The 16,372-nt window shown below is 43.3% G+C and overlaps 1 protein-coding gene across 2 annotated transcripts; it reads right to left on the bottom strand.

Annotated features, from left to right (window-relative positions):
• Positions 1–5,398: 5,398 nt before the first annotated feature.
• Positions 5,399–16,289, bottom strand: CES2 (carboxylesterase 2). 2 transcript variants are annotated; one of them, XM_009095963.4, is made up of 13 exons: positions 15,173–16,288; positions 14,427–14,631; positions 13,948–14,086; positions 13,542–13,675; positions 12,842–12,995; positions 12,498–12,599; positions 11,412–11,510; positions 10,805–10,945; positions 9,548–9,628; positions 8,570–8,717; positions 7,815–7,964; positions 6,005–6,077; positions 5,399–5,856 (listed from the first exon to the last, which is right to left on the bottom strand). In XM_009095963.4, exons 1-13 carry the CDS (start codon positions 15,246–15,248, stop codon positions 5,667–5,669), a joined length of 1,692 nt encoding a protein of 563 aa, XP_009094211.1. In that variant the 5' UTR covers positions 15,249–16,288; the 3' UTR covers positions 5,399–5,666. The 2 variants fall into 2 exon arrangements, with proteins under 2 accessions (XP_009094211.1, XP_018776317.1); XM_018920772.3 differs by lacking the exon at positions 9,548–9,628 and having other exon boundaries at positions 15,173–16,289.
• Positions 16,290–16,372: the final 83 nt, after the last annotated feature.

Below are 16,372 nucleotides of genomic sequence, written 5' to 3'. Positions count from 1 at the left end.
GGAGCAAGATTAAAGGGTGGTATTTCGAAGGTTACTCTATTTCTAATGCCTCTGGAAAATCCAGAGGGTTTACTTTGAATCCTTTCACATCTATAAAAAAGAATGATATTAAAGGAGACAACAGAATAGCTGAGTAGAGATTTTCTGCTCTCATTAACTAAGAGGGTGTGTTGGTTTTATGCAGGTGTTAAGCTCTGCCTTTTTTTTTTTTTTTTCTATTTTCTTTTCCCTGACTCAGCAGCTCTTGCCCCAGAAAGGAAGTTTTTCAATTTCAGATCGTGTGAATTCTCAGTTGTCAGAAACAGCATTTCAATGAATCAGCTGATCTGATGACAGAATTTTTTGGGTTGGTAGAAACCTCAAAGCTCTACTCATGCCACCTCTGCCATGGGCAGGGTCACCTTCCTGTCCAGGCCTGCCTTGGGCACTGCCAGGGATGGGGCAGCCACAGCTGCTCTGGGCAGCCCTTGGTGCCAGAGCCTCAGCACCCTCAGAGGGAGGAATTTCTTCTGTCCATCTGATTTAAACCTACCTTAGTTGGTTTGAAGCCATTCCCCCTCATCTTGTTGCTCCATGCCCCTCTCCATTTTCCTTGCAGGCTGCCTTGGGCTCCTGCAAGGGGCTCTGAGGTGTCCCCAGAGCCTTCTCCTGTTCAGGCTGAACAGCCCAGCTCTCTCAGCCTGTCTCCGCAGGAGAGCTGCTCCATTTCTCCAGATCCATTCCTGCTCACACCTCTCTCTACACCTCAGTGGCTTGCAAGACCCACAGTCTTCAAACTAGTTTAGCACATCTGTCATGCTCCTGTTAATGCTGGTTGTTGTGCCTCTGCACCTTACTCCAAATCTTCCTCTGTGTATGTGCACAGGTGTGATTTACAGCCCTGGAGATAAAGCCCAGTCAGCTTTACCCTGGCTTCTCCCAGGGCAAACTGGTGGCAGGCACTGCAGGTGCCCCCAGGCAGTGCTGGCTGTGTCTCCAGCCTGTGCTGGGTTTGTGGTGACTCCTGAACTCTGCCCCAGTGCCCTGCAGGCCCTGCCAGGCTGTGCTGGGTGTAGCTCCTGAGGCTGAGGGCACGGCCAGGGCTCACTGTGCACTCCCAGATGGGGAAAGCTGTGACGAAAACAAGGACAAAACCCTCTGTGCAGAGTGCCAATGAATTGGGGTCCTATAGGTGTTCTCTGGCAGACCTTTTGCCTTGATTCTCAAGAGAGACACTAAAGTTCTATAAAACTGGTCTGGGAGTAATCTGCACGGTTTGGATATATTGTCTTTGCAGTAATGATAAAGGTGTGCATTTTTAAATGCTGGTAATGGCACAGGGGCCTGGGGTACCAGTGATGGAACTGACAATAAGTTATCTTTTACCTGTACCTGTGTGATGAATGTTTCTGAGACACCTCAGAGGGATTGCACAGACGTAAACTCTGAACTCATGTTTGTCTGCTTGGGTGCTGCTGTGAATTCTCTCTGTCTTCTCTTACCTGGGACTGTTTTTGTTCCTGGCAAGGGAAAACTGTTTCCATACAAGGTGGAACTGCAGGAATCCTTCCTTGTGGCTCAGCTTCCACACTGGTGGGCATTCATGCCTCAGCTCAGCTGTGACACACAAGCTACAGCAGGAGTTCTTTGCTGCAAAGCCAAATATCCTGTACTGCAATTGCTGCTGTCTCCTTTTGATGTAACAAACTTAATTTCCAAAACCAATTTATCTTCTATGAGCTGACCTTTGCTGATTTTACTAGACTCCATATTTTCCCATTTACTTTCCTTTTATTTCCCCCCTTCATTACTATTTTAATTTCCAAGCTTTTCTCTTCAATCTATATTCTGCTTGCTACTTCTCTCTAAATACCCATTTTGCAACAGTTCTGAGCCATATCCCATCCACAGGCCTAGAGAAGCAGCCATTCTGAAAACAGTATGTGTGCAGACCAGTTTCTGCAAACTCTGCCAATCCTACTTACAGTAAGATAACAAAAAATGGGACTTTGGATCCCTACAGCCTTGTCTGGAGATACTTTGGTGGATCTGCAAGCATAGCCTATATGCTTTGCAAAGGCGGAGATTCTTACTCCAGTGACACAGACTTGTAAAATCTGAGGACAGTGCTACATACCTGGTGAGTATGATTCTTGAATCCAGTTTGACATTAAATTAAAAAGATTTTGCAGCTTGCCCTCATTCAGGGAATAATGCATAAGTCATAATGTGACACAATTCATAAGTGAATAATGCATAAAAGTCAATGAAAAAATCCTGCCACATGATAACCTTTGGCTCTTTGTACTGTAATAAACTGCTACCTGTCCTGATTTCAATAGCTGAAATAAACCAGACAAATATCGTGGGTGCCTGGGCTGGAGAACCAGGACCCTGATGGATCCGGCCAAGTTCGCAGCTGAGGCCGAACACGGGGGGTTCTGCTGAACCCTCATGGAAATTGTGTCCAGGAACCCTTTGTGGAGTTGTGGGATGTGAGACTTGCTGGGACCCCATTGGACCTGCCAGGACTCCGCTGGGATTCCTTCGGGATTTCTCCAGGACCCTGTCAGACCCTTGCTGGGACCTGCAGAGCCCTGTGTAGCCTGCTCAGAAACCAGGCACCCTCGGCTTCCCTGGGAAGCTGTTCTCTGTTACCTCGTTCTGAGGGGTCCCAAGATGAGGGAAGAGACGACAAAGTTGACTCCATGTATCAGAAGGCTTGATTTATTATTATATGATATATAAGATATAAAAGCTATACTAACAGAATAGAGAAAAAGATTCCACTACTAAGCTATGCTAAGAATAGAAAAGGAATCTGTGTAAACTGAGGTCTTCTCAGACTGAGACCAGCAGAACAGGTGTCCTGTGATAGGCTCTAAATTGCAAACAGCATGAGGAGGCCAATCAGAGATTTTCTCTGCTGCATTCCACAGCAGCAGGTAAGAATTGTTTCCAGTTTGTTCCTGAGGCTTCTCAGCTCTCAGGAGAGGAAAAAATCCTAAGTAAAGGATTTTTCATAAACCATGTCGGTGACAGTTCTCTGTTTCAGGATTCAGCAGTTCTCTGTTTCAGGACCAAGAAGGACATTCAGGGATGTCAAATATTAACATCTCCAGTCACTGGACCTTCTTCTGAAACTCAGCTCTTTGGACTTTTAAACAATGATCATTCTTTGCATTGCTGCTTGGTTTCTAATATTGTAAACCTTGTTTTAGTGATAGAAGTAGATATTCTACAGGTAAAGAATCTCTCTGACCATTCCAAATCAGCTTCTAAATGAGATTTTGATTGGCAGCAGATAAACCTCTTGAGATGTGTTTGTTCTCTCTGCTGCAAAGGGCCCAGAAGAATTGCAAATGCAGCTCCTCCTCCTCTTCTTCTTTTTTTTACAGTAAACAGGGCAAGATGTGGTAATCACATATCCTCTGAACAGAGAGAGACATAATTCTCTCCCAGGATTTTCCTGAGAAGCTGTGAGCAAGCTCAGAGAAAACAATTCCTATCTCCATTTGCTGCACCTGTTGTTGTGCACATGCGGAACGTGTTATGGAGATTGTTTACCAAAGCGTGGTTTCTTCATTGGACACTGGTGGTGGTGGTTGGATTCACTGACCAACTGGATCCACGTGTGTGTGGGACTGTCTGGCCAGGGCAATGGGTTTTCATATAATGTAGTGTAGTACAGTGTGGTACAGTGTGGTACGGTATGGTATGGTACGGTACGGTACGGTACGGTACGGTATGGTATGGTGCAATAAAGTGATGGATCAGCCTCCTGCAGTCACCGACTCAATGCTTGTTAGTCCCTGCTCAGGGGCTTGCTGCTACAATAAATTCCTCAGCCCCTGTTGAGGATTCATTGAAACTACAGAATATAAAACTTGGAGCTAGAACCTCTGAAGCTTGGACAGGTTTACCACATGCTAAAGAAACAGTGTGAATCTCACCTCAGGAGACAAGGGCATCACAGTGCTTATCTCTACATAGAAATGAGTAAGATCTTCTGACGTTTTCCAGTGTGATTTACTTTTAGTGCTGGCCTGTCCTAGGAAGTCAATTCAACTGCACTTCTGTGCATACACAAGATGAGCACGTATTCTGTGGACACCCATACAGCACTGCTGGTTTATCTCCTTCTAAAGGAAGTGGCACAGCACTTCAAGGGTTTGTACAATGAAGATTTAGCACGACTGTTTTGAAATTATATTCCCCTCACACAACAAAGGAGGTAAAACAAAGAAGTGAGGACAGATGCTTAGGAGGAAGTTTTGCTTTCCAAAACTGCAGTGGTAAAACAGTCTCACCCTGCTCCTGAGTTCTGCCTGGCAACAGAACTTGGGCAAGACAATGTAGAAAATCCCACCCTACATCTTCCAGTAAAGTAATTTGGAAAGAAGGGATGGGTAGCTACTTGCTGTAGGACATTATTAGCCATGAACAATTAAAAATTCTTCCAGAGATACAGAGGGGAGCTGAAGGGAGGTGGAACTGATGTTCATTGCCCTGTAGGATGTGTGGAGCTGAATCACTGCTGTGAGGCACCAGTGTGACCAGGAATGTGGCTGGGATTGTGGCAATCACATAACCTCTGAACAGAGAGAGACACTGCTCTCCCAAGATTTTCCTGGGAAGCTGTGAGAAAGCTCAGAGAAAGAATTAAAACAATTATTATCTCAATCTGCACCTGACAGGCAATCTCTGTCAAAGATCTTTACAAGAAGGAGTTGTCACTTCTTGACCAATAGGTGAGAGAAGATTCCTAAAGGCCAATCAGGTCACAGGTCCACAATTGTTTCTATAAGAACTGTAGATTTCTAATATCAAAGTGCTTTTTATGCCTTCTGATGATGGAGTCTCTGTATCACCTTTGTCTGTCCCCAGTACCCCTTTGGTGATATGGGATAGCTGAAGCAGCCTAGGAGCCAGGTACAGCAAAGACATGGCAGAGAAGTGATTGACAACTCTGCCATGAAGAGTGCAAGCCTTGTTCTTGGCAGCACCCTGGAGTGGCCCTGGGACAGACCCAGTGCTGACAGTGAGGTTGTGAGCCACTGAAAACAGGGACAGTGGCACAGGGGACAGCCTGGAGCACAGAGAGAAGCACTGGGGAAAAGACAGAAATCTTAATCCTTGTAGGGGAGCTGCAACTAAATGTAAAAGCTGAGAATTGTGGACACTGGAGAATTTTTCCCCCTTTTCTGACATTTGGGAGAAGTCTTAATTCTAACACTACTATTACAGGTTAAGTACCACAGCAGTCAGAACTATCCCGTCTCAGTTGTAAAACCAAGTGACAAAGCAGAACATTCTGTAGTTTCCTCTTCTTCCCACAGAGGACATTACTCTACACCACACCGCAGCTTCTGTGCCACCAATAAATTTGGCATCAAGAAAGTCTTACTCACAAACTGGGTCTTCATTGATTTCCCTTTATTAAAAGAATGGTGCTGCTACATTCTGTCTTCAGTCGTGGGCAGGGACAGAAAAACGTGAGCATTGGGGAAATTTGGTAGCTGTATTTGACAAGTGAGGATCAACAGGAATTATTACAGTGAATAATTGCAGGTATGACAACTGTGAAGAAAAGATGAGGGGAATGCAATTTTATCCTCAAATATGCTTCAATTAATTTTTTTAATATCCTAATAGTTTACATGTTATGTGCATGTTTAGACTGTAAACTATAACTCTAATTTAAACTTGTTATTTTGCGTGCTTTTGCTATTTGTCTTTTCAAGGATCACTTTTTCCCAGAATGCTACCTTCTTTTCTTTCAACTTTCTGCCTTTCTTTTGCTGTAGATTTATCTGCAAGTATTCTTCATTTAGGTTGTAAGACGGCCATTCAACCAGACCCTCTCCATTAGGATTTCTGCAAGCAAGAGGAAAGAAGAGTGAGTGCCCTTTTCAGTCACAGGGGAATTCAATCACACGAGTTCAGACTGAATCAATAAACCAGCCAATTCCCCATGGAGTCAGTGCAAAGCAGCAATATCTGTCATGAACTTCATGATTCTTACCCATTTCGAGCAAAGTTAGCCCAGTACTTCATTAGAGTTCTGCTGAGGTTCTTCTCTTCCTCTGTAACTTCACCTGAAAGACAAAATACAGAATAGTTCCTGTGTGTGGCAGAAATCAGGACATTACTGCTACAGCAGCAGCATTTCCCTCTGTGGATGTGCTGGCAACTTGCAATGTGGCAATTGCAACACCACTGGCCAACATCACTGCTACAGCAAGGGCCAGGGGATTTCAGCACTCCTCATGAATGACTTCAGCATCAGTACCCTACTGCAGAAACCAGGGAATTTGGGAACAAGGAAATAAGGTGATGTGCCTGCAACTTTCCAGGAAATCAGAGCAGAACCAAAAAAACCCCATGTGTCCTGCATCCCAGTACAACTCCAGGAATGGGCCACATGGCTCATTTTATTTTTCTGGGTCCCATTCTAGTTTTGTGGGACTGGAATTCTCCCTATTATTCAGAGCATGACAAGGCAAAGATTTCTTCATTCTCACACAAGATGGTGCCACTCCATTTCTCAGCCAATACTTCAAGAGTATTTCTTTAAATATAGTTACACATAACATAAGCTCACTGTATCCTTAGGTGAGAATTATTTCAGTTCCTGTGTTTTTAATTATAAATACATCTCAATACACTAAGAAAAATGTTTGGTATCTTAAAGCCCTTGATAAATTCAGGCAAAGAGGAAAAGAGCTGTTCCGTGTTTCCTACTGCCAAAGGAATGTAAGTAGAAAAACAACAACAACAACAAAAATTAAAGGAAAAGGGTCTGGTAACAAAGGGCTTTACAACATAGCTGGATTGCTCCAAAGTTCAATGAATTAAAAGGAAAAACTTTCACTTATGTAGGCTTTGAGCAGACTATGAACTACTGTGAAAAACACAAAAATAAAGGCAGAAAAAAACCAGTGAATTCACTTAAAATAAGCAGAATTTTTGTGTCTCTGTCAAAATAAGAACTGTTCCTAATCTGTTCCACAGGAAAGAAAATACTTCATGCTGCGTATTGCTGTCTTAGACATATGTAATTAAAGGATATTGTTGGATTAATAATGTTCTTTAGGAAGTGGCATCATGTTTCTTAACAGTTCAGTGATTGGAAGATTCATTGGGAATATAACAATGTGGGATTCTGACAGAGGAACTTCCAGAATCCCATGGAAATTTTGGGAGTACGCCCTTAATCCTCCCTCAGTGGACTGGTTCCATTTGAATAAATGCTCAAGTATTAACTGAATTGTGAGGCAAAACAGACCTAACCACTGGATCTTCACACAGAAAATGAAACACTGGAATTCCAAGCCTTGCTCTGAACATGGCTGGAATCACTTCCTGCAAAAGAAACCAAGTCCCCTATTCTCTGGAGCCTGACAGCCCATGGGATTTCCTGAAAGGAGGAGACACTGGCCTAAACTCCTCAGGTAAACAAGAGATCCTGGATTTCCTGCTTCCCAAGCACTCTGCACGTTTAATTGACCTTTCCTTCAATTTCATTTTCAACCAAAGCCATTTGGCAATTCATGCACAGTGCTGGGATAATGACAGTGAATTTTCTAGCAAATATCCTATTTGCTGAATTGCTGACAAGATGTGGAACTGGCTTCAGACCAAGAAAACTGTAAAGGAGAGAAGATGGAGAAGATGGTTAAATGCATAATACCAATTCTGCCAGGAGAAAGGGTTATGGCTTGGTCTCACTGCCAACATATGCACCTTAATCTGATGCAAAGTAATAGAACACTGAACAGAAAAATGCCAGGGCTACAGGACTCGTTCAGGAGTGAATGGTGTCTGTTCCTTACTGTGGAGCTGGATGTCCCCAGCCAGAAATGGCCCCCCAAAGACAAAGCCAACTTCATCCCCGTGGTCAGCCTTCACATAGCCAGGTTTGCTGTCCCGGTATGCACTGGCCCTGTGCTGGAACTCAAAGAAGTAGGTAGGAGCTCCAGACTCTGCAAGACAGAACATGTAGGGAGTTACAGAAGAGATACATAAACTTCAGGTGTCATCAGCTGTTTAAAATACTCCTTTAAAAAGAGCTTTATACTGGGCACATTTCTAGTGTAATTGTTACATTCAAATATGTACTTTTACTTTTAATGGAAAATTAACAGCTCAGCTTACACAGAAAAAAAAAATTGGAAGATCCACCCTAAGATAATGTCCAGAAAACAAAATATCAAATTATTTCCACTTTTGAGTATCTTGGCATAGCTTGTCTACACCTACACACCAGAAAATTTACAGAACACAGAGCTGCTGACTTCCCAAGCAGCCATGGGCCAAAGGACAAAGGTTGCTTTGAAATGTTTTAATTTTTAAGCCTGTATACTTCAGTCAGCAAATATTTACTGTGTAATCATGCTCTGCTCTCAATATTATTATGAGCACACTTGCACAGAGATAAAGGACTGTATACAACCCTGCAGACCTGTATCCTTGTTCCCAGTGGGAATCTCAGGAAGGGCTGCCTACATATGACAGGATTTGTGTCTGCATCATTTGATCCAGCCTGCAGCAGGGGGTTTGAGTGTCCCACTGCTGTTGGTCAGCTTACCCCTGTGATAATTCAGTGCTTTAATGGCTGGCATGACAATTCCCATGTCCCCCAGCAGGTCCAGGAATCCGTCCCGTAGCTCTGCAGGGTCCTCTGTGTCTCCCAGATATTCATCTAAGATCATGGGCAGAAAATCTGAAGGTACATCCTAAGAGACAAGAAACAAACAAACAATCACTGTCTGAATTGGCAGCTAAATTTGCCATCTGTTAAACTTCAGAGATTCTGCAAAGGCACAAATGTCCAGGACAGCACCCATGTTGATGGGAAACAAAACCTATTCATGCTTTTTGTGGGCAAAAAATACCAAACGAACCAACCACCTCAGGTCAAATTTGCACCAGATTTATATGGATTAAAACTCTGCAGGAATAAGTGTAGATCCAGCAATTCTTCCTAACAATATCTTCAGCTTCTGTTTTCATCAGGAGAAGAGAGATGGGAATCACAGAAGTAAAAGTATTTACAAACGTAAATTCTCAGTCCTTGAAAGATTTATGGACCATTAGACAAGAGGACAAGGCCAATGGGATCTCCAAAAAGTGTAAATTTTCAGGGTCAGAATTTGCTGCTTGAAAGATGCACCTCAAAACTAAGAGTGCAAAGTAACTACTTTAAAAGCTACATTTAATGTAAACATAATGAAAAATACACCTTGAAACTCCCTAAGCATGGGATTAGCCATGAGATACCTTAACCTTAGAGAAGCTACTACAGTAATCCCACAAATATGTAAGATGAAAGTATTGTTTGAGGTCTAGAATGAAAAAGGCATTTTCCCAATCCCAGGCCTGGCTCAATCCTATTTCTGTGTAATTTCATACACTCTGGTCTTGTCAACTTTGCTGGGATTCTCCCAAAGCCTGCCATGACCTCAGCCCTCAGTAACACTATGACTCAAGTAGTAAGACTCAAATCTGTTACACACATGAAAAAGAAAATTCACTTCTCAAATTAGATTAGTGCAGCAGTACTTACAATCATTGGTAGGAAAACCTCTACAGTGGAGGCAATTGATTTTCTATCTCCTATTTCCCTCAAACCTTTCATTTTTGATGTCTGTACAGAGAAAAAAACTCAATGTTATTAGCAAACCATTCAATGTCTCCATTATTTTAAACATTGGAAGTACATTATTCCATTAATTCTTACTACTGGTGTTTATTTTTAAAGTATCATATCGTATGCAAAAGTGCAGCACAGTGCAGCAGCTGTCTTGAAAAGCTTGTATTTGCTGCAGTAAACGTTGTCTTGGTGAAGGTTTCTACATAAACCACTCCTAATACAGAGTTTATCCTTCAATCCGTGTTAAGAAATTTGTAAAACTGGAAAACATGAGGGCAGAGTTGAAGCAAAAAGCTGCTTCTGTCTCACAGGCTTATTTTCATTCTGTTGGGGGAGATCTTAAAAGTCACTGGCAGTCTGTCTCTAGTCCAATTGTTTGAGCCCTCTGAAATAAGGATAATGCAGTGTTCTCCCTCTTTTACAGCATTACATAAAACAACTCTTCTGTCTGCAAAATAAATTCAAACAGCTTTCCCTTTGCATTGTTCTTCTGGGACTTACAACCACCCACAGCTGCTTCATAGATTCAGAACAAATGCTTGGTACTACACAAAGGAACCTGAATATTTAGCAAATAAAAGAAAGGAACAAGAAAGGAGAGGACACAAATCCATCTCCTGCCATTTTTGTGCACTGAGAGCATTTGCTCATGTTTTGGAGTTACTCATGGAGTAACCATGAGAAAGGAGAATGGGCTGGGCACCTGCACTGTGCCCTCACTCTGCCCAGATGAGATTTTCAGATGAAAGCTCTTTCTGCAGGTTATGATACCAAGGGGAAGCTGCTCTAGGTGATCAGTGGCCCATTTGTAAGCACAGTGTCTCAACCCTGACTACTGAGCCTTGTGGGGAAAGGATTGGCTTTTCTTGTCTTTCAGGAATAAGTCCTTGATTATTGCATTCTTTTTCCTCTCTCTGCCTGGATGAGGGATTAAAATTGTAGGATAAGAAAGCACTGCACAAAATGGATGTTCCAGCTGGTGTGTCCATGCAGTTTAACTTGCAGGATGAAGCCTCTCTCACCCTCTGTGACCCAGTGGTTCTGGGTCACTGCAGAGCCATGATGCAAGCAATGTTAACCTTGTATGTCTTTCCATCACTGCGAAGACTTGTCCTACCACTTAACACAAACATTAAAAACAATAAAAATAAAGAACAGACATTAAATCACCGATCTAATATTCCAGCCAAACTCATTGTTGGTGACTCCTATCATGAATGGGACTGCATTGAATTCTTTTCCAGCCAATATCTCCTCAGGTGGCTTATGAAGAAACACTCCATCCAAAACTAAGGGTAGAAATGGGATTTCCTGAAGGAAGAGGGAAAAAAAAAAAAAGATCAAATTAGTTGTTAATAGTATTTCCAATTTTTCCTTCAAATCACGTAAGATATATCTAAAATGCAAAAAAGGGCTTTAAGTAATTCAAGTATCTGCAGCCACTGTAAGATAAATTTAGTTTGGCACAGGAATATAAAATGCAGGCCTGGCTGGGTCAAGGTGTAGAGGAATGTAATGAGCTCCTGAACCTGGGCTGTTCTGACCTTACAACATAGGGATGCTCAGAGCTTGCTCACAACCTCACAGGTGCTGTGACACTGCCAAACTTCCAGAAAGAACTGATGTGTGAAATTGCTTCAACATTTAGGGAATATTTTGACAAAAGATAAGAAAAATCAACTTTGGAACGGACCATCAATGAACTCTGATCAGAGGCTGAGCTAAAGCTTTGCAAGTGAGCCATTACAAAGTTCTGTGGCCATGAAGTCTCACCCACCTTGCTGTTAAGGACTATGTGCTCTGCTTCCTGCTCCCTCAAGCAGCTCAGCAGGGAGAGGGAACTGCTTCTCTCACACTTGAAGATACTGGCAATTTTCTAAAAATTATCAACAAAGACAGGCATTGTTATAAAATCACTAGACATGCTGCTGTTAATAGCTTGTTAGTGGCAGATTTAACTGAACTTGATAGATCTTTGAGTATTTTAATTTACTGGAAGTGCTACAGTTTGATCACAAGGTGAAATCATTCTGGTGTACTTCTTCTTGCTGGATTTCCATTCACTGTTTTTTCAAACTTAGCTGTAGCGATAATACGAGCTTCTAGCATAAACCAAATAAGGAAAGAAAATTCAGAAACATTTACATTATTACTGTCTGCCATTACAGGAAAAGAAAAGGCACTTATAGGAAGTGATTTTATTTCAAGTTTGGGGTTTTTTGTTGTTTTATACTTAATTAATTTCCTTCACATAAAGGCCCTCCCTAAAAACCTGTAGGTCAATAAAAAACTGGATTCTTCTTCTGGATTCTTGTCAAACTTTCTATAATAAATGCCACAGTTACTGTATCAAGTACAGTGGGTACAAAAATGGACATTTGCCTAGCTTGGCACGTGTGTGACTGAAAACGCCTTTGTCAGCCCACAGCTGTTACAATCTATTTCTAACAGCTGTCCAATCTATTTCTAACAGCAAACAGACCAAAATTCCACATGTGTGCTGCAACAATAAACGGGATCAACTTTGTTGCACAGTATACAAGGACATTTTCCCCTTTTCTCTTTTAAACAAATTATCACAAAGAAGTATCCTTTAGATATCCATATCTATATGGATATCTAAAGGATATCCATATCTATATGGATATCTAAAGGATACTTTAGATATCCATAGATATCTAAAGTATCCTTAGATATCCATAGATATCTAAAGTATCCATAGATATCTATACTTTTAGATAAAGGATCCTTTATCCTTTAGTATATTTTATATATCCTATATAGATACTTGGTATCCTTCTATCCATAGAAGAAGTCAATTTCAGACTATAATGACTTTAAAATGACAAAAAAATGAGCTTACCTCAACATCTGTGGAAAGATGTAAATCTTTACTGGGGGGAATTAGAATTCCACTCTCTGATATTGCTTTATGAAAGAGACCCTTAGATAAAGGAGATAACACCTGCGAAGAAGGGAAGGAAAAAGAAAAGTATTTATTCTGCATTAAAATCATCACCTTACAACTTTATGCTAGTTATAGTCTATTAACTCCTGGATTCAGTTGGGAATTATACATCTTTATTTGCTAAATCTCCAGGTTTAGCCTGATGTGCTGTTAAGCTTACTGTCAAAACCAGATTAAGCATGAAATGTTACATCAATTGAGCTTTTGAAGACTTTTATTTTTATCTACTATATACCTACATGTGTAAAAACAGAGCAGGATCCTGCAGATATCCCAAAGAGGGTGACAGAAGCTGGGTCTCCCCCAAAGTGCTCAATGTTTCCTTGGACCCAGCGAAGGGCAGCGACCTGGTCCAGGTACGCCCAGTTCCCGCGGGCGTGCTCGTCACCAGTGCTGGAAGGAAGGCACAGAGCACTCAGCACAGTGACAGTGGCACAGCAGAGGCCACCTCAGCACCCTGTGTTTGCTGCAAGGAAGGAAGGCACAGAGCACTCAGCACAGTGACAGTGGCACAGCAGGGGCCACCTCAGCACTCTGTTTGGTGCAAGGTGACCTACAGCCTCTCAGGGTCACACCTCAGCCCCTGACTCCCTCCATTCTCTGCTCACCCCTGCTCATGTAGATCCCTGGCCTTTACTCTGCCTGAGTTTTTGCTTTACACAGCAGAGGACGAAAGCAAAGGCCAGAACAAACACCCTGTCCAGCACCAAATTAGCCCAGCTGTGATCTGAGAGCAGGCTGCAACCACATGACCGTGAAGATGGAATGTACAGACATTTCTCAGTGTTCTGAAGTCCTGATGTCGGTGAATTATGTACATTTAAACCACTCTAACAATGGGAAGCTGATAGAGAAGCTCAGCACATTTAGCAATAAGAGCTACCCATGCTTTCAACATGACAGCAAGTACTTTTTACAAAGTGAAATAGGTGTCCTTACTTGAAGTGTCCAAGGAGTCCCAGTCTGTACTGAATTAATACCACCACAACGTTCTCGTAGGCTGACAGTGCAGAGCCATCGTAGCGAGCAGCACCACCAAAGATGAAATTGCCTCCATGGATCCACACCATTACCTTGGAAACAAAAGGGTGAAAGGGTGAGACACACCTTTATGCACTGGTTTGCAGATTTCACTTGAAAAAGGAAAACAATGTCAGAGAATTAGGAACACCAAATCACGGAAGCACAATGGCTGCTGAATTTCAGATTGGTTTACTTGGAATGTCACATGCTAATATTATTTCTACTTGTGTAGCATCACATTTTCAAATGCAGTCCAGTCTCTTAGGAGCAATCATTACTTGCAAGCTTTATAAAACACAAGTTTCTTCAGTGATTTACATACAGGTAACTTGTCCTTCTTGCTTGAGCCAGCAGGGCTGTAAACACTGAGATACAAACAGTCCTCAGAAGTCTGGAATGCAATGTGCTTTTCTTTAAAGTTTTTTTCAGCTGTTTTCAACAGGGACAGATCTTGAGGACAGCTTCACAAAAAAAAAAAAAAAAAAAAAAAAAAAAAAAAGAAAAAGAAAAAAAGAAAGCAGCACAATTATTAGTGCTAAACCTGCAACAGCATCAAGGTAACAACAGTAGAGAAGACTTCTTTTGTCCCCAGCTGAATCCCACAGGGTGCCTGAATTTTGTCTTATCTATAATCAGTGAGAGGTGCAGCCTGTAAAAGCACATCTCCACACCTGTACTAGAAATACTCCTCCAGTCCTGGCAGTGTATCCACCACCAAATATCAGCTCAGGCCTCTGCACCCCAATAAACACAGCTCTGACCAGCACGGGCAGGTTCTGCCTACAAACAAACAGCTCTCACAGTGGTGGATAAGAGGTTGCATCTCTCACACCAGTCCAGGGTTCAGGTGGTTCAGGAGGAGAAAACCTCAAGGATCCAAGAGGGGCTTTTGCAAAAGGAATTCCAAGGAAAATATTTACAAGCTTGTCTGTCCCCTTCACATTGGTCTGCGTTCCTCTGAGCCGTCCAAGTGCAATAGTCACTTCTGGCTCAGCACCACTCTGTCCTAGGTAACACAAAAGGTAGAAAGAAAAAAATTAAATTGCATCTTCATAATTATCCCACAGACTTTTCCATTAACTATTTTAAACTGACTGTTTTATTTAGAACATTTCAGTTTTCAATTTTGTTCAGGTTTCATTTTGCTTTGGTGGAGTGACAGACACCCCCTGCCAAACCCTCATGCCAGTGTCACCTGGAGCCAGGTAGAGCAGGATTTTGTCACCCTGCAAAAACAAATTTCAGAGCAAACAGCAAAACCATTAACACTTCCTAAATTTATTATTCAACAAGATCTTAAAAATATTTTGTTTAGAGAATTCAGAAATGTTGCTGCTTTGTACCTTTTGAAAAAGACAGAAAGCTTTATTTTCACTAAATCATCTCAAACAGTTTCATCTCACAAAACCAGTAATTTTTGCATCATGAAGGCATTTTTGCAGATTGGTAATCAGAGCAGAAGAGATTTACCGCCTTTGTAAAAATCATTGGAACTTGGTGCAGTGGCTTCCCCGGCAGCAAGAACTCCGACAGGTCGCGGGGCTCACCTTCTGCCCCGCACACGAGGAGCGCTACACAACAAAACCAGGCGCAAAGCGACGCGATCGGGCTCGCAGGAGACATTGTCACCCCCGGCCGGACTCCCGGGGACTCTCTCCGCTTTCAGGAGGAACAGAAAGGGACAAAGGTCCCAGCGAGGGCACTTCGGGCACGGAGCGCGGCTGAACTGCAGCGCCTCCGGAGCGCCAAAAACAAACAGGAGAGCGACACCGCCCCTGACCAGCGACACAGCCCCCGATTAGCGATACAGCCCCCGATTAGCGACACAGCCCCCGATCAGCCATACAGCCCCCGATCAGCCATACAGCCCCCGATCAGCCATACAGCCCCTTATCAGCCATACAGCCCCCGATTAGCGACACAGCCCCCGATCAGCCATACAGCCCCTTATCAGCCATACAGCCCCCGATTAGCGACACAGCCCCCGATCAGCCATACAGCCCCTTATCAGCGACACAGCCCGGAGAGCCGACACAGCCCGGAGAGCCGACACAGCCCCTGATTATCGATAGAGACCCCGATCGCCGACACAGCCCCTGATTACCGACACAGCCCCCGATCGCCGACACAAGCCCGGCGGGCCCGAGCCGGTGCCGGCGGTGCCCAGCGCCAATCGCAGCTCATTCACCGGCTGTCAGCGCCACCGGCAGAGAAAACAGGGCAAGTCTGGACACAGAGCTTAAATGCTATAAAGTTCTTTAAAACCCCGTTAAAACAATAAAAATATCACCAAAACACCACGACAAGCAAAACAAAGCAACAAAAACCCCTAACCCACCCGCCTCCCCAAAAACCAGGACTAGATTACAAATAACTAGACAGTAGCAATAAACAAAGAAGAAAACCAAATCAAAATAGTTAATTCTTTTCTCAATCTCCTTTTAGAGGGGTGTATGAAGGCAAAGTATGTCATCGCCACACCCCACTACTCCAGTTTAAATTTGTCTGTGGCTCTTTTGTTGGACTTTTCAGAGTAAGGAACGGATGAAATAAACAATTGCATCGGAGCATCCTCGGACACCGCGCCGCCGACTCCCTTCGCTTACAGCCCGGGGCTGCGGCCGCTCCGGGGAAGCCCGAAGAGCCCCCGGGACGCGCCGCTCTCGTCCGGACCCGCCCCGGACCCGCCCCGCTCCCGCCCCGCTCCCGCCCCGCTCCCGCCCCAGGCTCGCCCCGGGCCCGCCCCG

This window comes from Serinus canaria, chromosome 11 (genome assembly GCF_022539315.1).
Source record: "Serinus canaria isolate serCan28SL12 chromosome 11, serCan2020, whole genome shotgun sequence".
NCBI lineage: Eukaryota > Metazoa > Chordata > Aves > Passeriformes > Fringillidae > Serinus > Serinus canaria.
Note: the sequence above shows the minus strand (reverse complement) of the source record. Positions and strands in the feature narration are given on the sequence as shown.